The sequence below is a fragment of the Gossypium hirsutum genome, chromosome D08 (genome assembly GCF_007990345.1).
Source record: "Gossypium hirsutum isolate 1008001.06 chromosome D08, Gossypium_hirsutum_v2.1, whole genome shotgun sequence".
Taxonomy (NCBI): Eukaryota; Viridiplantae; Streptophyta; class Magnoliopsida; order Malvales; family Malvaceae; genus Gossypium; species Gossypium hirsutum.
The window spans coordinates 47,525,981-47,551,526 of record NC_053444.1 but is presented as its reverse complement, the minus strand read 5'-3'; the positions used below and the strand labels follow the sequence as shown (position 1 = coordinate 47,551,526).

The 25,546-nt window shown below is 32.5% G+C and overlaps 2 protein-coding genes across 3 annotated transcripts; both read right to left on the bottom strand.

Moving 5' to 3' along the window:
• Nucleotides 1-907: 907 nt before the first annotated feature.
• Nucleotides 908-3,401, bottom strand: LOC107910600 (S-adenosylmethionine synthase 2). 2 transcript variants are annotated; one of them, XM_041098230.1, is made up of 3 exons: nucleotides 3,232-3,386; nucleotides 2,649-2,702; nucleotides 908-2,321 (listed from the first exon to the last, which is right to left on the bottom strand). In XM_041098230.1, exon 3 carries the CDS (start codon nucleotides 2,310-2,312, stop codon nucleotides 1,131-1,133), a length of 1,182 nt encoding a protein of 393 aa, XP_040954164.1. In that variant the 5' UTR covers nucleotides 2,313-2,321; nucleotides 2,649-2,702; nucleotides 3,232-3,386; the 3' UTR covers nucleotides 908-1,130. The 2 variants fall into 2 exon arrangements, with proteins under 2 accessions (XP_040954164.1, XP_016693987.2); XM_016838498.2 differs by lacking the exon at nucleotides 2,649-2,702 and having other exon boundaries at nucleotides 3,232-3,401.
• A 15,513-nt stretch (nucleotides 3,402-18,914) lies between these two features.
• Nucleotides 18,915-21,423, bottom strand: LOC107918287 (E3 ubiquitin-protein ligase hel2). The gene is made up of 8 exons (XM_041100037.1): nucleotides 21,256-21,423; nucleotides 20,865-21,167; nucleotides 20,555-20,763; nucleotides 20,412-20,460; nucleotides 20,250-20,339; nucleotides 20,061-20,123; nucleotides 19,118-19,927; nucleotides 18,915-19,019 (listed from the first exon to the last, which is right to left on the bottom strand). Exons 1-8 carry the CDS (start codon nucleotides 21,421-21,423, stop codon nucleotides 18,915-18,917), a joined length of 1,797 nt encoding a protein of 598 aa, XP_040955971.1.
• Nucleotides 21,424-25,546: the final 4,123 nt, after the last annotated feature.

Genomic DNA, 25,546 nt, shown 5'->3' with positions numbered 1-25,546 from the left:
TAGTTTATTTCGGGCCAATTGTTAGAGGCCTAGTCTGTTTTATGTTTTTAGTTTATGTATTAGACCTGCTTTATTGAACCTTCAAGTCAATTCGGCTTAAGTTTTTATATCTATATATATTTCAATCGATTTATTCAAAAAAAAAACTAAAATAGCTACTATATATATAATAGTTTAAAATATGCTTTTAAATCCTTATACTTTTTGTTTATTTGAAATTTAATCTTTTTACATTTCATATTTTAAAATTTAAATTCAATTATTAACTCCGTCCAATTTTTCTAATAAGTTCACTAATATGATATTTAAAATAAAAAAGATACTCACTTAATAGTCATATATAACATTATACATTAGACTAAATTTCGTGCGTAATTTTGAGTTTTGTTCCTTTTATTAGTAGTAATTAATTTTAAAATAAAAAATCGAGAAGGACTTTTTTGGAAAACATTGATGTTGATGTTATCATTGATGATTTTGCATCTCAAAATGCATGTAGAACTCATTTTTTAATAATTTTTTGTGTTTTCGTAGTTGATGACATAAGAGTAGATTGAATGAAAAATGTTTTTTTAATTGTTAAAAAATATATTATTTACTTAATGTCATAAAACTTAATATTTTAATGAAATTTTACTACTATATAATTATATTTTATTATATTTTATAACTGTCCAATTTATTATTTTACTTTAAGGTCCAAAAATGTCAAGAACCGAACTGCCCACATTAGCTGGGGATTACTGAGATTTCGTGCAACAGAAACAAGGTGAAAATGCAAAGAGGGTGAGACCCTATTTTACCCATATTTCGTGCATATCATAGGTCAAGTGTGCGCAACGAAGCCTGAAATATGGAATTGCAGCGAATAATGTGATATATAGAAAAGAGGGCATTTCAACAATAATTTGATTAAGGTAGCCAAGAATTCCATTAAGCAATCATAAGAGGAAGATTGTTTACTTCCAGTGGCATCAATATAAGCAAAATTCTCATACATTTTTGCAACACGACATTGACAGGACACAATTAAAGGTGAAAGAGAACAAATAAGAAAATGAAAATGAAAATGAATGGGGGGCATCATATGTATGAGATTAGAGACATTCGAGGACAGCCAAAGCTGGATTTTAAGACTGAGGCTTCTCCCACTTGAGGGGCTTCACACCTTCCCAGGTGAAGTCCGGGTCGTCCCTTCCAAAGTGTCCGTAGGCAGCTGTCTTCAAAAACCGGCCATTGCCACCCCTCTTGAGATCCAGGTTGATGGTGATCATACCGGGCCTGAAGTCGAAGTTCTCCTTCACAATTTGGAGGATTTCTTTGTCAGGAATCTTTCCAGTTCCATAGCTGTCTACAAAGACAGACAAGGGCTCAGGCACACCAATAGCATAAGAGACCTGCACGATGCACCTTCGGGCAAGCCCATTAGCCACAATGCTCTTGGCAGCCTGCCTAACAATGTAAGCACCACTCCTGTCCACCTTGGTAGGGTCCTTTCCAGAGAAAGCACCGCCACCATGGGCTCCCCAGCCACCATAGGTGTCAATAATGATCTTACGACCAGTGAGACCTGCATCACCCTGAGGACCACCAATGACAAAGCGGCCAGATGGGTTAAGGTGGAAGATTGTTTTCTCATCTAGGTACTTTTCAGGGATGACAGGCTTGATGACATGCTCTTTGAGGTCAGCAGCAATTTCATCATTTGTAACAGTTTCGTCATGTTGGGTGGAAATGAGGACAGTGTGAACACGAACGGGAACCATGGCACCCTTGTCATTGTAGTACTCAACAGTAACCTGGGTTTTACCATCAGGCCTTAGCCAGGGGCAGGTGCCATTCTTCCTAACCTCAGTAAGACGAGCCCCAAGCTTAGTTGCAAGGACATGGCTAAGGGGCATGAGTTCTGGGGTCTCATCAGTGGCATACCCAAACATATGGCCCTGGTCACCAGCTCCAATTTCTTCTGGGCGCTTGGTGAAGTGGCCATGGACACCCTGGGCAATATCAGGGCTCTGTTGCTCAATATTGACCAGGACCTTGCAGTTGTCAGCATCAAGACCCACATCATCAGAAACAAATCCGATAGAGCGGCATGTGTCACGGACAATCTTCTCATAGTCTACATTGGCTTTGGTGGTAATCTCTCCAAAGACCATGACCATGTTGGTCTTGGTGCATGTTTCACAGGCAACCTTGCTGTCGGGGTCCTGGGCAAGGCAAGCGTCCAGCACAGCATCAGAGATCTGGTCGCAGAGCTTGTCCGGGTGACCCTCGTTCACTGATTCAGATGTGAATAGAAAGGTCTCCATTCTAACGAGCTGCATATTGCAAGAACACCAAATAATCCTTAGTACAATGGCTGAAGCATCTTGATGAAATGAAACTTAGTGTGGCAGGCCAATAGAATATGATGCAAATAAAAACTATAAGTCAAAATAAAAAAATAATTTAAGAAACAATAGAATCAACATAACAGACAACAGCTCCATGCTTTATAGTCAGAACTGTGAACAATAATTTAGGAAAAGTCATGGAAGCTGTTGCAATTTAACAGTTTTTCACTGTAATTTCTCATTCTCAGAAACAGCTGAACAAAATTTTCTCTCTTTCCTATCCTATTCTTTCCGACATCATAAAGAAAGAACCTTATTGTCACAGCCTTTGGAATTATTCACTTTCAGAGGGGCAAGAATTTAAGCCTGCACAGAAATGACCGACCGACATATAAATCACTGTCCATATATATTTTACACTCAATTTAAAAGACAAAATGATGTAAAATTTACAGATCTAGTAGATCCCACTCAAAACTTAGCTACTCTTTAAGTAAAAGAAAAAAAGTAAAACCAATTAAAGTTTAAGTCATCGCGCGGCAACATTTATTTACTCATGTCAACTCAAAGCTTTACAAAATGAACCGTTTTTTGCAATATAACTTCCATAAACAATCCATAGTCAAACCTCAAAAATCTCGCATCTTATTATAAAAACATACATACACGCTAAAAACTCCAAACAAACACAAAAGCCGCACAGATCTACAAATATTCCAGCAAAAAATCAACGAAAAAACGAGATAGAAACGGATAACACAAAGTCAGAACACTCAATTTCCCTCTGCTACTAATAACAACAGAACAAAATCTCCAAACAAAAACGACGGATAAAATGAATAAACAAAGAAACAATATCTTTTTCTTTTTAAAAAAAAAAGGTAAAAAAGGGAACCTGTGACAAAAATTACTCGCGGATCTGAGTATTAGATTTAGAGAGAAGGAAGAGTGTTGAGCGGACCAGAACTCTAAAGCAGCGGAACTCAACGGCACAATGAAAATAGCCTCGAACGCGGCTATTTATAGAGAAAATGGATTGGCTCTTACGGGTTACCGGTTTAGTCAGTGTGGATTATTTATTTATATATATTTTTGGTGTTGGGTAGGAATTGGGTAAAATCAGAATCTGACGGCTGATATGAGAGTTTGGGAGGAGCGAAAGTAGCCGTTGGATGTCAGGGGGATTGTCTGACTGGGGTTTGGTTTTTGGGGTTGGTGGAAGAAAATGACATTTATTTCTTTTCTTTGTAAAATTATTCAATATAATTTGAATCAAATTTTAGATTTTATAAATAATATTAAAAGAAGATTAGATTATAGTAAAGGTAAATGAAGTACAAGTTTTTCATTCATTTTTGTTATTTAATTATTTTTAAAACTTTTAACTTTTTTATAATTTATATTTGTGTACTATTTTCATTAGCAAAACTCGCAATTTTAGGGGAAACTCCAGTCAATCACCAACCTTTTCCGGCAATTCGCCTTCAGCCACATAGAATGCCTAATTGTTTCCATTTAAGTGGCTTATCACCTAATGACTGTTTAAAATTTTACGTAATTGTATAAATTTATGCATTGATTTTTACTTAAGGATTATCATCTTCTCATCCAATTAATTAATGATATATCAATCTTCTCTATAATCGTTCTATTATTGCACAATCTCATTTATCTATTATAATTTTAGATGTTAAAGAGATAGCTATTTTTTTTAAGTAAAATTGGTTCACACTTTCCACCAACCAAGTTGAGCAATGTTGAAGCCGAGAGAGAAGTGCCAAAGAAGCTAAGGTAGCAGCTTCAGCCCACAAAAGTAGTGGGTTTAGGTGGGATCCTACGTAGGAACCAAGAAACAAGGTTTGGTAGCCGGGATTTTCCCAAAAGCTTGGGAGGGGATAACCGCCACGTGACGGTTGGTATGGTTGGTGAGATGGCCTTCCAAATCCAATCCGTGTTCTTCTTGCCAAGAAAATAAATAATCCTAGTTGGCTGGCAGTGGCAGTGCAGCCCATATTCATTCGATTCAACCACTACGAGGAAGTGTAAAATATGATATTCATTTTCTTTTACTATTGTTAATATTCAATTGTGGCTACATCAACTTTTTCAATTTTGTTTTACCTGCATATATAAGCACCAATGTTGTCAAATTCAACCTCACCAAGTTAGAATTGAAGGATAAGTTCGTTGATTGAGACCCCAATAACTAGAACGGTTTTTAAATGATAAAAAAAAATTCAACATTTAATTTTTTATTTATTTTTGCTTTTTATAAAGTAATTTTGGGTTTTCTTTTTTTATCTTTGACTTTTAAAATATATTTTTCTAAATTTTAATCTTTTAATTATTATTAATTTATTGTTTAAAAGTGATTAAATTATAACGATAACGATTCGACACAAAACTTGGAAGTTCAACCAATTCCACCTCAAGTCTTATTGTTACAATATTTGTAAACACTATACTTGGAAACATATATACAAATTGGGAAAAAAATAAAGTCACTAGATTTATTCAATTAACTTAATTTGTTGAGTTAATTATTATAGGTGTGAATTGTAAGTTAAAAAAATAGTTATTTTTTGTATGGTTAAAAATGAAAAAATAAAAAAAAATTTATTTATTTATTCAAAGTTACAACTATATCGACTGTTCCAACTAAAATTAATCATTATAACCAAAATAAATCTAAAAAAAAAAATTACACGTTCACATACAATAGGACTCAAACATAAAATCTAAAAGTCCTCATGCCCTCAACCTTGCCACTGAATCAAAGTATCATTGGCGGAATGAAAAGAAGCAATTATAATAATTTTTTCAACTTTTTAATAAATAGTTACATAAAAGAATGAAATCTGGATTATGTATGGGTTAATCAATTGTTTTTAGTTTTATTTACAAATATTATATTATTATTTAAATTTATATAAAATTATGCTTTCATCCTTTTAAAATTCTATTTTGATTATCTTTTTAGATTTTGTAATTTGAAACTTTTTAATATTAATATTGTTTTCTGTATTTAAATAAATAAGGTACATTTTTAGGTCTTTTGAAATATATACACCTCCGGCCCCTTCAATTGTATTTATGGCTTCATCTTGCTAACAATAAATAAAATTATATACTATCACTGCATTAAATATAAATTCAAACATAAGGTTAAAGGATTTAAATATTTATTTGCTTAGTTTTTACTTAATTTTATTTTTTTATGGTTTATATGTCAGAAAAACATTTAAGAAAATGCAAAAAAAAAAATCAATTAAGTTCTTGTATTAAATTTGCACCCAATTAAGCCCCTACGTTAACTAAAACAATCAATTAAGCTCCTTCATTAATGGTTTCTGTGATTGGCCACGTTGACCATTAAAATAAATTGATAGACCAATTAGATGGTGACACATGGTAGCTTCTAGTTTAATCTAATATTTTTCCTATAAAAATAATTGTAAAAATAGAAAAAAATATAAAATATAAATATTTAAAAAATAATAAAATTGATATAAAATTATAAAAAAAACTTATAAATATTATAAAAATATAATAAATTATAAAATTATTTAAAGTATTTAAAATAAAAAAATGTATTAGAATTCTTTAAGAAATAATAAAAATTGTAAATTTTATTTAAATTGAAAACATTAAAATTGATATAAGCTTATAAAAAATAAAAACTTGAATAGGACCAGATAGCCTAAAATCAACAAGAGTATTAGTCCCGGGAAAGCCATTAAACAGGTTGACCTGGGAACGGGGCAATTTAACTGAATTTTATTTTTTAATGTTTATTATCAAACCAAAATTTCAGTATCTAACTAATAACATATGTTAGAATGAAATATTTTGACCAAGGTTTTCAAAATTGAATCGGTGGTCGAATTGGTCAAGCCATCGATTGGCTAGTTCAATTGATTTGTCTAAATCAATTAAGTAAAAATTATTTTTAGAAAAATTAGTTCAATCGTCTGGTTCCCAGGTCAGCCGGTCTCATGGTTTTCTCTGGATCGATACCCTTATTGATTTTGGTCTAATCGATCCAACCGATTGATTTAATCCAATTAAAGTTTTTATGATTTTTATATAATTTTAATACATTTTTATAAAATTTTAAATATGTTTTATTAATTTTATAATTTTTTATAATTTATTAGAATTTTTATATTTTGATAATTTTTAAAAGCTTATATCAATTTTCATTTTTTAATATTTAATATCTTTTTCTAATTTGTTAATATTTTTATGGAAAAATATTAAATTAAACTAGAAGCTACCAAATGTCACCATCTGATTGGTCCGTTAATTTATTTTAACGGTCAATGTAACACCCACGCCCGTCCTAATCTTAGGATCCAGGTATGGTATGTCACAACATAAAACTATTAGAGTTTAACAAAACACTTGAAAATTTTTAAAAGTATCGAGGTCTTGGAGTAAACCTTATTATGACAAAAAAAAAAACAATCAAATTAGTAGTACGCCAAATAAAAACATCTTTAGATAAAACATTTGGCGGAAGCCTTATGTAAGTTAATAGATTTTGTAATTGTCCGTTTTCAGAAAAATCGGAACAGTGGTTTCGGGACCACAAATCCAAAGTCTGAAAATTTTATTTTTATCATATGGTTTACAGTATGATAGAAATATTGTATAAAAATTTCGTTAAGAAATTTTACCATTTACATGCCTAATTTGATAAAAAGAAAATTGCATTAAGTGCAAAAATTGAGTTCTAATTGCTAAAAGTATTAAATAGCTATAGAATTTTAAATTGGAGGTCCTTATATAGTAAATTGACAACTTGTGTGTTGGACTAAATTGCAACATAGCTATTCCTAGACAACTTGACTTAATCTTTCTATTCCCTTTTGTGTCGCACTTAGGGCTCCTCGTCAAGAGCTAAGTTGCATCCTTTTCATGTCGGTTCACCTATAGGAGCTTAAGCTACCATAGCCGAAAGCTTCTAGGGATAGGTTGAAGAAGATGATCCAAAAAATTCTCCCCCCCTTTTTTTTCTTTTCACGTCAATATATATTTTTTTTCCAAATAGCACAGGTGTCCTTTCATCAGAATCATGTTGCCTCTATACGTACAAGTTAGTTGTACCAGACTGGACAGCTCACGTATTTTTGTTCTTATCTGGACAGTTGTCAAGTGCAGAGGCAATTCTGGGCACAATCTGGAAATACTTATGCAGCGACATCAGTACCAAAATATGACAAAATTAAGGATAAATAAGTTAAGATCCACTGAGTTATAAAATGTAAATTACTGAACTGAAAATGCTAAAATATATGCTAAAGATAACTAAATGGAGACAAATTAACTAATAACTAGGGAGGAAACATATGTTCTTTCAAGTACTATAAATCTCCTTTTTGAATCATCTTTCATAGATTTCTTTGACATTTTGTTCTTGCTTGCATTTAATTGTAGGAGAGTTTTTTTTTCCTTATGGAGGAATTACTTATATTTTGATTCCCTCTAATATTTTTAAGTTATAAAACTGAAATTTTGGGTCGTTGTATTGTTGTGGTTGAGTTCAGTGCTTGTTGATTTCATGGGTATTTAAGGAATTTTTTTTGAAGTCTTATTCCTTATGGCGTTGAATAGGCGATTCTATAAGACAAAACATGTTAGCAAACAAATATAAATATATAAATATTTATATTAAATACAAGATTTGTGTAGCACCCTAGACCCGGCCTAAACGTTATTGCCGAATCTGAAAATGTCACAAGGAATGGGTTTTGAAAACCGAGTTGTTTCGATAAACTGTTCAACTTTTATAACTCATATTCATTCATGATTATTATTGAAAACATCATTTGATTAGTTCATTTGCCAAAACACATATTATAGCGGAGGTTTAATAAAATCAATACATTTTGGAAATCCGGTTTATATTTTTAGAAAAACCTTTATTTGCGTAAAACCATCGTTTTCATAAAACATTTTATCAAAGCATGCAAATTATCAAACAAACCAAAAATCAACAGTTAAAAACCATACAATCCAGAAAGTCCTAGAAATTACAAACTCTCAAATCAATCTTGAATTTTAAATAAACCATAAATTACTAAGTTTAAACAGTTTACGATCGAGTGGTCACCGCTGAGTCTCCGCTGCACCGATCCGCCTAAGTCTGTAGATTACCTGAACAAAACAGACAAATAGATGTGAGTTTTCGTAAACTCAGTGTGTAACCCAATAGAAATAGACATACAATTTATACAGATTCACATATACATTCAGATTCATATAGGATCTAAGTCCTTTACAGAAACAGATAACAGAATTAGTTATGCAGAATCCTACACACCATATTCGACCATCCTCTACACATCATATTCGACTAACCCAACACACCATGTAGGGTTAAAAACACCCACACATCCCTACACACCGTATTGTGTCATTACGACACGTATCAGATAATATGCAGCCAAGCTGTCAGAATATAGACGAGGGTCGCCTTTTAAAACACTTCCTCCATATATACAATCCTACCCCAAAAGCAGATACAGAATACAGATTCAGATATAGATATAACATGCTTATCATGCTTGTGTACAAATATCATATATATATATATATATATCAGAATAGTCAATCATACATAAAAGTATCCTACTCAGAGCATACTATCAGAATATCAAATCACATAATCTAGGGTTTGGTTAGCCCTTACCGACCTTACGGTAGGCTTACAGTCGATCGGAACGACCCGTGCAACCCTAGGAAAAATTTTAAAAATTTAGGCTCACATGCCCGTGTGGCCCACACGCCCAGATTGGCCTTGCCCGTGTGGCCCACAAGGCCTGGCCCAAACCCAAACGCCCGTGTGGCCCACATGCCCAACTTGGCCTAGCCTGTGTGGCCCACACAGCCGTGTCTTGCACATGACCATGCCCCCGTCAATCACACGACCGTGTCTCGCATACGACCAACCGCACGAGCGACCATACGCCCGTGCGGTGTCGACAAAACAGTTTTTTAGCTTTTATCGAAGTTTAGTTTTCTGCGTTTCGAGTACACACCTGTTTCGATTTTGATGCAAAAACACACCCGAGATCACTAGAACCTAAAATTAACAAACCAAACTCCAAAATCAGTCTTAGTTTATGATTAATCCGAAACCACGAAACCAAAAAAAGTTCGATTCAAACGTTCATCACTTACCCCAACACCCCGAATGATTTCAACTACAAATCCACAAGAGGAGAGCCTCGCACTTCACGATTCACCGCTGCCAAAATAGAAAAATAAGGCTCCAACCGGCAATTTGGAAAAAAAACTACAGAAGCGTTAGAACCCCACTTATCGAACAATCGAAAGAAAATAGAACAACAAAATACAAAGATTCGTTGACGGGTCGAAGCAAAATAGAGGAAGTAACAAAAAAAAGTGATGAATAAAAGAACAGAGGAAAACAAAAGAAAATTTGACATCAGTGATCCTGGAAAGAGAGGAATTTTGAAAAAATAAAATAAAAAAATATCCCAGCAATCCCTCAAATTCCTCCCCACTATCCTACTAACTCAAAATTCCAACTCCACCGAAACTCTCTCATGCAATTGAGCAAAAATAATATCCATGCTCGCGTAAAAATTCAAACACAAGACTGCAACACTCTAACTCCCTTACCACTCGAACTAGTAAGCTCATTGTAAGATGGATTAATAGAAAATTTCATGTAAGTCCACTCAACAAGGGTAAGGCTCAAATAAAAAATAACAAAAATTGTCAAAAGTGAGAATTGAACCCAAGACCTCACACATACACCTAGAACACTTAACCACTAAAGCAAATACACAATTATGTTAATTTTTACAGAAATAAAAATAAATTATTCAGGGGCGTTACAATCTGAACAAATAGTATAAATAAATATTTATATTTATGTAAAAACACCAGATCTAAAAAATAATTAAATAAATAAAATCTTAAAAAAATCAGAAATCAAATAAGGGAATTGAATTTTACTAGATGTTGAGGCATGTTTTCATAGTTTCCTTAAGACAGATTTGGCCCGCAGCAGTAGTACCTTTGCAGTGATCAACGAGCAAAATGATAGCTCACATTGTGCAAGTGCGCCCCCAACCTTAAAGATTTGGATTTGCACCCTTTACACACAAGGAATAGCATTAATTTAATCATTCAATTACTATCAAGTTGGTTTACATATATATACAAGTTCTGCACTTGATTCCCAATCAATGTGAGACTAATACTTTTCATTTTTCTCAACATGATTCACAAGTAAATTATTTTGAGCATCAATTTCTCATTCATCACTCAACCATTTTGAGCATATGATATCTTGTTGTAAAGGTCTTATGGGATAAAATATAAAATCATAAATTTATGATTCAAAACTTCTCATTTACCAATGGAAAATATGGCTCAAAGATCCAAACATCATATTTTTCCAACAGATTCTAATGGCAGAGCGTCAAGTGCCTATTCAGGCCACATTCATAATTGCCTGCAATAGATTATTCCAATTAATAAAAAGACGATGAACTAAATATTTGAATTACTATTGCTTTATGAATCAGGCCTGAATGAGTTGGCTATTTTTGCCAGCCAAACAAGTTGTAAAAGTATGAAGGCTAAATGAAACGCAAAGAAAAAAAAAAGGTTAAATTGATTTTTTTACATAGGTTGGGGGCTTAAAATGTGATCATGCCAGTATGAAAATATTGAAGAGTGGACTGTTGTTTTTAACTTTTTAAGGAGACGAGGAGGCCAGAAAAACCAGCGGAAACTTAGACCAGGTATTTCACATGGGGTTGTCCCCCCGGGGTCAATAAGTTAGAAATTCGAGAAGTGACCATTTTATTAGTATTAACCGATTTAATCGTTATATAGAGATTGGTTTAGTATTTAATTTGAATATAGTTGTGTAATGTTTAGGTAATTATAATTACTCGATTTCATTAAATTAAATATTTTAATTACATCTTAATTATGCTTATAAACATTGTAAGAATTTCGAATATTATAAAAAAGTGATTGTTGTACGATAGCTTTTGCTACACCTATAATAACAATTTAGATTTAGATTACATTTGATTTTTTAATTTTCAAATTGAAATTATAATATAGTAATAATATTAATTAGTGAATTTAGATCATAATTTAAATAAAATTTATGAATATCATTACATTTATTAAGGATTTTTTTCATTTAAAGTTTATGATTAGTATATTTTTCATATAAAATTTAAATATTTTATTAAAATAATATTTTAACTAAAATTTATTATTTTTATTTTATGACTATTCTATTATAGATGAAAAGTTGATGCAAAGAGTAAAAATAAAAAATAAAATAATGATTTTTACAACAAACTTAATTGTTATAATGAACCCCTATTATAGAAATATGTATGTTTTAAAAATAATTGATTTTATGACTTTTCAAATACATACATAATTTAAGTTGAAAAATATTTTATATAATAAAATTTATTTAAATAATTAAAATTTTATATAAATGATAAAAAACATTATTTAGACAACGTGGTAAGAGTGAAAAACATAAACGTGGAAGGCTGATGATGTGGGTTAGATTCAATGTATTTATTGTATTTATGTTAAATTTGCAAAAAGTAGATTGAGTATTAGCTTAATTGGATTGGGTATTTTGTTAATGTAGGAGGACATGAGTTCAAGTGTGTTGAAGCACATTATTCTGCTATTTATGGTAGGTTGGGGAGAGATTATAAGTAGTCTTAAACATTGTGTAAAAAAATATCAAAACTTATAATGTGATTATTTTAAAAAATATTTACAAAAAAGCATAGATAACTTTTAAGGTAAATTCAACCCACCCTCAACGCTAGGGTGTAAATAGGTTGGATTGGGCTTGGCCAAGGTCTAGTAAAAATTTTTAAGTTAAAAGCATGTTTCGGAGTCGTTTTGGCCTACTTAAAAAACTTATTTCACTATTTAAAAAATAATAAAATAATAAAATTTATACTTTTAATTATATTTTATATATTTTTATAATTAAATTAAATTTTTAAAAAATAATTTTTACTATTTAACAAAGTGTGAAAATCTTTATCCAAGTCTAATCTGACAAGGCCAGGTGAGTTACCCGACCCTTAAATAGGTCTAATCAACACGAACAATGAAAATATCTCCATTGGTTTGACCCAAAGAAACAAACCAGTGTCAGCTCAGCTATGGACATTTGTGTCTTCGTCATTTTGGGGGAAGGTCAATTTTTTTAAGAGAAATTTACGAAGTGTTGTTCGTTAAAAGTTGAAAGATTCTTCAACAAATTAGTATTGTCTTCGATAAAATTTTATTTTATTATAATTTATGTGAAAGTTGGAAATAATAAATTTATAAAATGAGCTTGAAAAAACATTTTGCATGAATAAATTCGAAGGGACGTATTATAATATATAAAACATTTTTTTGTTTTGAGCACTATCACGAATGCTAGCTAACTAGCTTATATTAAAAACTAATATTTTGAGTGAGAAAGCTAAATGACTTGACAAGTACAAGTAGTATATCGAAAATAATTGGTCTAGGAATATTCCCACAAACTACAACATACTATTGGAAAAAAAGAAACTATAAAATACGTTTGAAATAGCAAAGGTGTTGTTGGCATGGAAGAAAGGGCTAGACTTTGGCGATGGTGAAAAGGGTGAAAAAGAAGTTTTACTTTAGGTTGAATGAACGAAAGAAGAGTAATAGGGTTTGGCCATTGCCAATCCAGAGAGACTAATTGCAGTGAACGTAGATCAAACACATTCAAATTGAGCTATATATCCTCAACAATCAACATCACGCACAAACAATGAAAAAGTCAAAAACGAAAATAAAAGAGAACAAAGAAAAAGTTTGATATTCAGATTAGACTTGGATGAAAAAGTCTGAGATGATAAATTCAAGTTAAAACAAAGAAAACAAGGAATAAAAGAAAGCAAAAACGAAATGAAAATAAGCAAATTTATTTGAGAAATAATCTTGTAAACATGGATATGTATAATGACTACTCTATTTGGCTTCTTTATTTAAAGAATTAAATTCACTAAATCAATTTTCACATATCTCTCCATGAAACACATTATGTTTACCATTATTAACTAAAATGAAATAAACAAATTGTTAGACAAAACACAAACAAATATAAATATAAATAATTATATAAACAAATAAAACAAATTAGTATAAACAAACATTTATATTTATGTAAAAACACTAAATTTAAATAAAGCACATTAAATAAATATTTATATTTATTTAAAACATCAGATTTGAGAACAGTTAAATAAACAAGATTTTGGAAAATTAAAAATCGAAAAAGGGAATCGAGTTTTACTAGATGTTGAGGCCTGTTTTCACAGCTTCCTTAAGACAGATTCGGCCGCTCCTATGGTACTTGGAGAAACATTGGTCGATTGTCTCCCATGATACATCAACAAAATGATGACTGCAGTAGTACCTTTGTAGTGATCAGCGAACAAACCTTGTCTTCTTCTATCACCAAAATGTTTGAAAATTTGGAGAGGAAATAGAAAAGAATGTTTTAAAGTGAAAAATTCGTTATTTCTCTGTCTAAAGAATTTTGTAGTATTCTTTAGGCTTTTATAGACATTCAATATGGAGGAATTTTGAAAATTTCCATTTATAAAGATACAAATCTTTCCATTAAAGAAGCCTTTAAATCAATTTGAATAAAATCAAATCAAATTGAAAATCAATCTAACTGGAATAAAATCAAATCGAAATATTTCTTTCCTTTTAATACAGGTTCTATATAATATCTGCTGAGAAAAATAAAATATGTATTGGGTTAAAATATCTACAGGCCCGACCGGTCTGAACATTTCGCGTCACCCACATCGTGCAGGTGTGCCCCCAACCTCGGCAGGTTTGGACCTGCACCCCCTGTGACGAAACCGTGTTTCAAGCTTAGTCATTCAATAACCCTTCAAGTGGGTTTCTCATATATATATACATATCTCACATTTGGTATTTAACTAATGTGGGATCTAAGCTTTTCATTTTTCTCAACATAATTCACAAGTAGCTTACTTTGAGCATCAATTTCTCATTCATCACTCAACCATTTTGGGCATATGATATACAGTTGTAAAGGTCTCATGGAGTAGAATATAAAATCATAATTTTATGATTCAACTCTCTACCTTTACCAATTGAGAATATGCCTCAAAGTTTCCAAAATATAAATTTTTTCCAACAATCCCCCACATGAATGAAAATTGATAGTTTTAACGAAAAATATTAACTCGATGTGATGATAGAATCTATGATCGATAGTTGCATAGGATAGGTAGGCATTCACCCTTGAACATTCCCTTGTGAAAGTATATTTACTTTACTAGCTAACCAGTAGACGCAATGTCCTTAAACTTTTCTGCCTTTTGTGTAAACAATGATATACCTCACACAACTACCTTTCTGGCAAGGTTTCTCATGGCTATGTTCATATAGTCGTGAACACCTCCTGGTTCTGCAAGAGTTTGAGAGAACTATGCCCAAATAGTCTCCTCGAAGCGGCCCCACTTCACTTTCACATAGGTGACTTATGTTGCTCATCTCACCGAAACACTCAACGATCATCAATATCATTGTTTAACCTATCCCATTTTTAGTCACTATTTACATCATAGGAATGGACTTGGGATAATAACCCCACAGTGACCTCACAAGTCTATGCAAGTAGGTTGTCCTTTTGAACCTATATCTTGGGATCTCCAATCAACTAGCTTGGGTTTTCCTTCACATAACGCCTTTAAATTTTCATTGGATTCAGTCTCGTTCCTTTCGATGTTTTATCAACATGATCTCAATTTAAGCTTTTAGTTAGCGGATCTGCAATGTTATCTTTTAATTTTACAAAATCAATAGAGATAACTCCGTTTGAGATTATTTGTTTAACGATATCATGTCGACGACGCATATGTCTTGACTTACCATTATACATTACGTTAGCAAGACACCCCCACACTTTCAAGTGGTTGTAGAATGGTTTTTTACCTTTCCATAACTCATATGGTGTCATGTCCCTTTTCTTGTGGACACCTTATTTAAAAGGTAATTAGTTCATAGAAAAGCTTCCCCCCCCATATTTCCTATGATAACCTAGAGCTTTCTAGCAAGGTATTCATTATTTTCTTTAGAGTTCAATTTTTCCGTCCGGCTACTCCATTTGATTGAGGAGAGTATGATGGTGTTACTTCATGAATAATGGTGTTACTTCATAAATAATGTCATGTTGTGTACAATATTCAAATGGTTCAACATATTCACCACCATGATCACTTCTCACCTTCTTAATCTTTTTATTAAGTTGGTTTTCAACTTTTTGCTCGTAGAGAATATATTTCTCTATAGCTTCGTCTTTGCTCTTAAGCAAATATACGTAGCAATATTTTGTGCTATCATTACTGAATGTAATAAAATATTTATTCCCTCCTCTCGTTTGAATAAACTTTAAGTCACAAACATGTCTATGTATTAGTTCAAGTGGTTTTGTGCTTCTTTCAACATTTTGAAATGAAGACTTTGTTAATTTTGCCTCAACACAAGTTTCACATCTATGTTTATAATTAATGTGAAATAAAAGAATGTGCTCTAAATTAAATAATCTATGTAAAGTATCATAATTAACATGTTCGAGCCTACCATGGCATAAATTAAATGACTCAAGTATATAAACAAAAGAAGAAATAACATTCTTATTCATAGTGGTAGTAGTTATTTTTGGAAAGGGGTTATATTTCAAATTTTATTAGGTAAGCTTAGCCTCTGAATTCAAGGTCGGTAGTGGAGTTTCAGACCTTCCCACGAAGCTTATTTTTGCTATCTGTGCTATAAGAGGGTGTCGATAACTAGTATGTTTTACTTTTTTTTCTTTTCTTTCTGTGTTCTCTCCTATGTTCTTAAGGAATTTCTTTTGAGTTATCTTCTCTAGAGGATACGAGGAAAATATCTAGAAGCTTGTCAAACACCATTGATAAGTACTAGCTGACTGGTAATTTCTAGGAAACCCTTAGAATGTCGCCGAGGGGATATATGTCTTTGCTCTAATACATGCATGATCAATTTATAGTACATAAAGGGGTCTGATAATTATGATTTTTTTCATCTAGCCTAAGAAGCTAGAGAAGGTGCTAACGATTGAGGCAAATGACCAATAGAGTAGATTTTATCTTGCAGGTTTTGGTTAGTTTCTTTTTTACTTCTTTCGGGTTTTAAAAACTCTATGACATGGAGTCGTGTAAGGTAAATTGCCTTTGCTGAAAATATGTCGATGTGTTGTGTAATAATGAGTCAATATTGTGTGTTCATGGCCATGGTCACAGTTAATACCTACCTTGTGTGCTAGCTTAGTAACAAACTATCTGCAATATGTAAAAATATGGAAAGAAACCTTATTTGTGATGCCTCCGGTAGGGCAGCTTTTATTGCAAACTGGACTTACAAATCACGACCCGACCTTACGGGAGAACACGTGTTCAATATGATAAGGAATGAAATAAAGATATGCGATTCTGATTTCTGATTTATGGGTCTGAGGCTAGCACAAGCTTGGGTCACAAGTATACATATATGATTGAGAGAAGTATGCATGATTTACTAGCACGTGTCCATTAAGAATTTTGCGTTGTAGTTGTGATGTGTGCACTAGTAGACTGTATTGGCAGACCGACATAAAGTTATTGTAGGGCAGAGTTTCGAAAATGTCTTTATCTTTGATTCAATCAGGGGTAACATGATAATCGTGTTGTGTTAATTAGAAACTTACAAAGTTCAAATGAACTTACATTGTTACCTTTTTTTCTTAGGCATTTGAGTAGTAGAAGAATATCTGTAGAGAGGGGATTACGCTAGAGTTACGTCTATAAGTGAGCTACTGATCTGTTTTGTATCATGCATGGCTGTTCAGCGAAAGGCATACTCACACAATTAGCGTTTAAATTGTGTTTTTTCTTCACGAATGTATTTTGTTTTATTTTACGAAGTGTAAATGGCCCTGATTATATTTATATTTGTGATTGCCAAATCCCCCCTAATTCACCATTTTCAAAATTTCCTTTTCCTAAGTGTATTCACGTTTAATGGTGAAACCTAATTAATGAGTCGTTTAGTAATTCTTATTACTCTCTTTAAAGATGTTCTACCTTTAATAGAAATGATTAACGATTTTGACGTAAAGGAAAATCCTTATAACTGGTTTTCCTCAAACATCGAAACAAGTCAAGGGTTTTGAATCTGTTAATATCACCCTAGTTCGTTGGGCGAACTGTTTGGCTGATGGGTATGCACCATGTCTTCCTAACGGGCTAAGGGGTGTTACATAAATGGTTAAATTCAGTTCTTATCCTTTTTATTATAATTATATGTGGTATATATATTAATTTCATTTAATTCGGTCCTTCCTTTGTTGACACATGTGCGATTCTTTTTTTTCTTTACATTACAATAAAATGTTAAATTTTAATTTTAGTCTCTCTATTATGCATAAATTTGGGATATAATCTCTATACTTTAATTTCTAACACAATTTGGTCCTTATATTTTTATAATGTTATTACTTAATACAAATGATTAATATTGTTAATTTTTTGATTAAAATTTAACGTGGTTATATATAATTTGAATACTCTGAAGGACTTAGAGACTTCTTTTAGGTTTGCCTTGCCTTTTTTTGACATTATAAGACAATGGTTAAATTTCAAGTTTGAACCCTATGCTATGTTGAAACTTGGATTAGGTACATGTAATTTAATTTTTAACATAATTTAGCCCTCTATTTTCTGTAATTAGTTAGTCTAAATAGTTAACATTGTTAACTATTTCAATTATAATGCTAAGTCATTTTTTAAAGAACACTATTCCCCAAAAAAATATTTATTTCATAATGACGAACTCAAATGAACTTTAAAAAAAAAAAGAGTTCACATCAACAATTTCAACTCAATTCTTTTGTTACATCATTACTAAGTGATTTCTTTTAATTTTAAAATGTCACATAAATGAATTTAATAGAAAATTTTTGAATTTTTAAATTTGAAAAGTAGACTAAAATTTTGAAGATAAAAGTGAGAAAATTAAATTCCAAGCATACAAAATATAAAGAGATTTAGAGCGTATTTTAAGCTTTAAATTTTTAGTCTATAATTTGTCACACAAAAATATCTAATCCAATGCTCATAAATAATAATAATACAGCCAAAAATGTATTCCTATGTTTTTGTTACAACCGGCTAAACAAATTAACCAATTATAAAAGGCAACTAGTGTTGTGTGTGTCCGTCAGAATGAAGGTATTTACAGTATATTTACGCACTGGAGCGATGTCTAGACTCCACAACGATTCTTCTTACCCTCATAATAACCATGTTGGACAAAATGTATCATCCAAAATGGCTAAAATAATAAAACCCGACTCGACTAGAATCCGTGTAACTCACTAAAAAAACATCAGACCATTAATGGAACACTATACACAAAACTATCAGCCAGGCTAACCTTTGAATTACAGCCTGCGGTATACAGTGACTTCCCTTTCCCTTTCTAAAAGACATTATTATATGTCAGCTTGACACTGCCATCAGCCCCGCCTTTCAGTTGCAGGACATTACTTTCTAAATTAGCATTATAGGCGTCAGTTAACTGTGTCTGCTTTTGAAAAAGGTGTGCCAAGCCAAATGTCTACTGTCTAGATATTTCTTTAAAAGCCAGTGTATTTTTGTTCATCATATTCAAGAGCATCTCACCATCTTTTCAGCCAAAGATTTGTTGGTCATATGAACTTCTTCTACAATCCTCAGAACCCGGCTGCTTGAAGAATGCTTGTGCCTTTGTGCTCCACAAACCGGAGGAAACCCAGAAACCAATGGTTCTGACTCAGGGTTTCCACCATTAGCATGATTTGGAGCTGATGAAGAGTGGCTAATCATACTTACATTGCCTGAGCTCATTCCAGAGCCAGATTCTGTTAATATATCTGCTGTTGTGGATTGAGTCTGAACCTGTGCATGACTTGAACTTGTATAGCTCAATTCTGCAACTCCCTTACCTGTAACAGGTGATGCCACGGCTGCAATATTTGTTGTTTTAGTAATCTGACTTGAACTACTTGATGCTTGCATGGCCAATGCCTGAACTAAACTAAAAGACTTTTCATTCTTGTTCTTCTGGCATGGTAGATGAGCTTGCTTGGTGTTATCTTCTGAGCCCTGTTTAGATTTTTGTCGACTGGTGCTGGGAACCATGGGAAGTGGAGGAAAAGAAGATGCTTGAAAAGGTGCACCCCTAGAGCCTGCCCCCAATGCTTGAAGATATCTTGAAGATGATTCCGGATCTGTTGTAGATAATGATTCAAAAGGATGAACATCATTTGTGTCCCCATGAGCAGAGACAACCAGCACAGTAGATGACGCTGAGGGCACATTGGCTGTCCTCAAACTTGCCTCAATGGCCATTGAAAGTTGATAGTCATTATCAGATGGTTGACGTCGAACCGTTCGCCCCCTTCCATAACGATTATCTTCATTATTTCGATGATGTTGAGAGCTGGTCGGTATCTGAAAATGTACGACCAATTAACAAAACATCAAAGAAGTCAACAAGCCATCTACAAATGAACGCTTACCAGTGAATGAATTACGGTAAAATCAAACTAATCTGGAGTCTATTACTTAGAAGGATGATACATACTTGTAAAGCAGTATTACACCGTGCACGAAACATGCGACCTCCATGTTCACTGGTATTATGCCTCTGAAAGGATAGAATTGAAAATACAAGAACTTAGCATATATGGAAAAGAGAAAGGTGAACTATACTAAGGAAATACACAAATAATCAAAAAAGAAAAACAACATTTAAATGCCCCCAAGAAGTCACCTTTAGGTCAGCTACAGACTTAAAGACAATAAACTTTTTGGCAAGGCAAACCTCATCCTCACATAGGTAATGATCTAGGCGAAAATGGATCTGCGGTAGACAATTTTCATTCTTCCATTTAAGAATAAATAAAAGCAGAAGAAATATGGAAGGTCATCTTACCTCGAGATCATCATAATTCTTGTAATATTTATTATGTCCTGGATGCCGCCTGCATTGAACATTCAACAAGCAAAAAGTAAGTTCAAAGTCCACTTGTTTTAACTCGTGTCCTAAAAATGCTACCAGGATCAATAACTCAGTACCTTTGACATATATGACATGTATAATGCTCTATGGACATGTGGGAGTATAACTCACTTTCCCCATAGAATGGGGTGTTGCAGAACACACACTTTGGATGCCCCATGAATCCACCTCTCTCACTCTCGGTCCCATCCACCTCAGAGTTACCTGTGTTTATATGTTGATTCAACTGTGCTCTTGTATACAGTTTTTGTTCACATATAAACACCTACAATTACACACAGTCCAGAGAAACCAGTGAGATAATCAATGATTCAGTGCATGCAAACAGCTATAAATAATGCTAAACAATGGTCATATTAACCTTACCTTCCGTCCTGCCAAACATAGGCTGCACATAGCCCGTCTATGCCTATGAATCAAATGATTTTTCAACTGGTCAATGTTCCTAAACTGCACCCGTCGCTTCATCCCATCATTGGATCGATCCTCCATCTTGTCACATACAGTACATGAAAGCTTGCACATTGCCTTGATCATTTCGTAGTGATCAACATCATCGAAAAAGGCTTGCGTATCCTCATGGTACCAGTACGAACCCATCCGTCCTTCTCTTACATCATATGGCAATACAGAGAAGTCATTGACCAAGCTCGTGTAATCCCCTAAAGACTGGAAAGAAAAACCAGAATATATATACATAACTTTGCTTTAATTTCGTTATCTAACGCTACGATTACGATCATTCGACTCTTCTAACCTTAGTGACGAAGATGACATCGGACTCAGTCTTGCAGATGCAGCAGCGGCGATTGTTGCAGATGAAGCGGAGACGAGCGACGCAGTTGGAGCACACGTCCCGGTGACCGCAGGCGCCGTAGGCAACCCATTCTAAAGTTTCAGCACACACAGCACAGCTGTCGTCCATTTTCCCGCTTCTTGATTATGTTCTTGGAAACACAAATCGTGCAACAAATTTATTGGATAATAAGAACCAAATGAAGATTTTAGGCTTTATTTTTGCATACAGAGAATCAAATCAGATTTATATTTATGGGGAAAATGCTAGATTTCGTTATAACAGGACTGAATTTAGCTTGTTAATGGCGTTTTTATTTTCTTCCTTTTTTAGTTTAAAGTAACCAATGTAAGTAACCGGGAAAGCAGGTTCATATGTAATAATTGTTTTACGTTGTTGAAACTAAAGTTAAAGAATTTACAAAAGCAGTTTAACTGTTTAAGTGTTTTTACTACATTATCAAATTAATTTTATCTACTAACTAGATTCTTTAACTAACAATCTTTTTTGTTTTTATTTAAACACATTACTGCTTTTCTTAACCAAACAAAAATAGAATTTGTTAAAGGAAATCGAAAACAAGCCACAAAAGTTAATCAATATTCAATTTAAATAATTTTTTTAAGGATTTTAATTCAATTGTATACTTAAATAAGAATTTTGATATTTTATTATAGAATTTATTAATTTAATTAAATAATAATTGACTTAAGAAATTAACAAGTGTAGATAGAGGTTCAACTGGCCTGACTTCAAATGTAGTGGTAGTTTTAGTACATTTCGACATTTAGGGAGCTTTTTTTTTGGGTATTTTATGTTTAATTGTCGTATTTTCACCTTTTGTAGTTTAGATTCAATTATGTGAAAAATAAGCGTTTTTACACAAGAATTGATGTTAATTGACCTATTAGGCCAATTCGGGTCTTAAGTAGTTTAAATATGTTTTATTGTGTAGGATGAGTATTTAGCAACCCGACAGCCTTATGGACAACACTCGAGTGTAGTACAAGTTTCCCGAGACCTAACATGTGAAATCAAAGCTCCAAGCTCAAGAAATCGATGTTGCAACACAGGTCTGAACATGGGAGACAAGTATCAGAATGGCTAAAATCGTTCGTGCAATCAATCATTTTCGAGATTAGGGTCTGTAATAGACCTAATTTGGATTACTAAACATCATTATAAATAGAAATGTTATTGCTAATATGTAAGCAAGCCTTTAGGAGCCATAGTTAGTATATTTAAGTTTTAGTTCGTTTTATTTTCTGTTTGTACATACTTTGTTCTTTTTGAGTAGGTTTGGTTTGAACCTAATTCTTTTCTATTGAAGTATTCGTCAATTTTCTTTTATTGTTCTTCTGCAAACATCAAGATAAATTAATTGTCAATAGATTATGCAACTCCGAAAACATCCGATTCAATCAATTGAGAAATTTCTTACCATTTCTCTTACTTTAATTTATTTGTGTTCTTTTTCATGTTTAAATTAAATCTAAGAGTTTTGGAATATAGATCCATGAAAGGCTAATTCTCTAGGGAGATTAACGAGTGGATGTGGGAGTAGTTAACAAAGGAATGTGAGTTTCCCACAAGAATTAACTGGTTTTAAACTATGTGTGCCTAAAGCCTGGGATTGACAACCCTAGGAGGTAATTTAGGTTAAATGAGGCTGGAAATAAATTTACCAAGTAAATCATAGTTTATCCCAGTGGGGAAAGTAAGGTCGGGGGATAAGCAACTACCTGTCGATTAATTAATTAGTAGAAGTCGGGAGGTAATACTAGTTAATTCCATTTAAACCCAAATTTTGTATTTAACTACAACCATTGAAATGAGTTAATCTTCTGTTTGTTAACCTGATTTAGTTGTTTGTCTATTTTTTGTTTATTTAATTTAGTTTATGCTTGTTATCTATTTTATTGTTTATTGTAATATAAGTTTTAATCACTACTGTTTAGACTTGTTATTGTAGAAGTAGATTTCTGATTTAATTCGTCGTCCCTTGGATATGATCTCGGAATATTTCCCTGTGTTTCGTTGTACACATCTATATTACAATTTGACTCGTATACTTGTGAACACCGCTTACTTAATTTTATATATTTTTGGTGTGGTATTCTCTAATCAAACATTCACACTTTTGGCGACGGTCAAGTTGTTACTATTTCAATCTTTGGTTACTTTTGGTTGATCTAAACAACTCAATCATCTTAAAAAATTAGTAACATTGTCAAAACCTTTTTGGAAATCAACTTGTTATTTTAAAATGAAAATGGAGTCGCCACCAATCCTTTTTATTAGGTGTGATCGGGTCACCTCGAAACTTAATCATTTTAATAAAAGGTGTAGATTTAAAATGATAATTTTTGGTCTACGAAATCCAAGAAATGGGTTCGGGAGTCAGTTACGTACGAGGAAGGATTAGCACCCTCATAATGCCCAAAATTGGTACCTAGTTGATTACTTTATGTCTTAGTGTCGAGAATTGAGAATTCAAGGAAAATTTAAAATACGATCCCCTTCTTGCATGATTTGATTAAAATATCGCTAACTAAATTAAATTTTATGGAAAGGGCCTTCTTATTTCAAGTTAACCAAGAAAAAAAGATCATGTCCCGTAAGTTAGGGCACGATATCTTGAATCCTCGAAAACAAAAATACTCGTCATTTGATTATTACCTAAGTCCTACGTGTCTTGAATTTTAAATAGGATGTTTAGTTATTTCAATTCTAGAAAGAGGCCATACTCCGTAAGTTACGAGCACGACTCCTCAAATCCCAAAAATAACAAACATTGCCTCGGTTTTTATTATTTATTTTTATGTTCTTGCGCCGAAAAGCGGATGAATGTATGTAGACATAGTTACAATGCACAATGATGGAAAAATTATGATATTAACAAAATAACAACATAAATAATGAAATAAATTGACAATACTATAGTGAATACAATAATAAGAAATAATAATAATAAATATTCAATTAATAATACTATATGATAATAATGATAATAATAATGAAATAATATAAAAATATATGATAATTATATAATTACATAAAATATTAATATTTGAGCAAATTTTAGAAAAATAATATTAATTAGCAACGATAATCACTTAATAGTATTAATAGTATCAATAATTAAAAATAAAGGACCAAAATAAAATAATCGGGAAATTCATGGGAAAAATGTGGATAACATACATTATAAATTCTAGAAATTAAAAAAAAAGGAATAAAGGGGCTAACTTTAATAAATAAAAGATTGAATTAAATTTTTTTAAAAAATTAAAGCATGAATTGCAAAAAAAAGGGGGAAATAAAGGACTAAATTGAAAATATAACAAAATCTATAGCCTAAATTATAAGGAAACAAAACATAAATGATTAAATTAAAATGGGATAGAAAGGTACAGAGACTCAGAAGGTAATTATCCCAATCATATTTAGACGTGTCATTCCCTCAGTGGGTCTACAGCGGGTCAAGGGACTAACTTGCACAAGAATAAAATAAAAGGGGTAAAAATAAAATAGAATAAAAAGATGCAGGACGAAATTAAAAAGAGGCAAAAAAGTGGAAGGGCCAAAACAGTAAATAGCCCATCCCTTAAAAAACACGCAGATCTTGGGAGGGGTCAGGTAGGATATTCGAGTCGGCCCTAAAAGGACGTCATTTTAGACATTTTAAGCTACGCCCCAAAATGATGTCGCATAATGCCCCTATACAAGTAAAAAAAACTAAAAAAATATTTTTTCGACATGTTTTAAAAAAACCTCTTCTTCCGTTTTTTTTTTCTCTCAAAGCTTCCCTTCTCTCCGGCTATAGGGCCGTTGCACGTCCACCACGAGCACCGATCATCGGCGATGGCAACCATCACCTCCGATGGTCAAAAATTTCTAAAAAACCCTTTTTGCCCCTCTTGTCACGTGGAGCACAGATCTGGGGTTAAAATCGCCAAAAACTTAGCCAAAGTTCGGGTGAGAGCAAAGAAACCTTTCAGTTTCTCCCCTTTTTCGATGAGGCCCTCGACGGAACCCTAAAGGATTTTAAGGCTTTTTTAGTCGGAGACATGGGCATTATGATGGTGTGAGTATTACAGGTAAAAAACTTGAATATTTTGTTGTTTATTTTTCTCTTTTTATATTTTTTTCGAAATTTAAAAAGGCAAATAAAATAAAAAACTACATTCTTTAAACTTGTTTTTTTCTTTTTGTATTCTCTGTTGAATCTTTTTTTTTTGTTATAACCTAT

What these genes read in the sequence shown, in the direction of transcription:
- LOC107918287 (XM_041100037.1), bottom strand. Translation starts at nt 21,423, where the DNA reads ATGGACGACAGCTGTGCTGTGTGTGCTGAAACTTTAGAATGGGTTGCC. An exon ending in ATGTCATCTTCGTCACTAAG is followed by an intron (nt 21,168 to 21,255) that starts GTTAGAAGAGTC and finishes TTTTCTTTCCAG; the next exon opens with TCTTTAGGGGATTACACGAG. An exon ending in GGTGTAATACTGCTTTACAA is followed by an intron (nt 19,928 to 20,060) that starts GTATGTATCATC and finishes GTACATTTTCAG; the next exon opens with ATACCGACCAGCTCTCAACA.
- LOC107910600 (XM_016838498.2), bottom strand. Translation starts at nt 2,312, where the DNA reads ATGGAGACCTTTCTATTCACATCTGAATCAGTGAACGAGGGTCACCCG.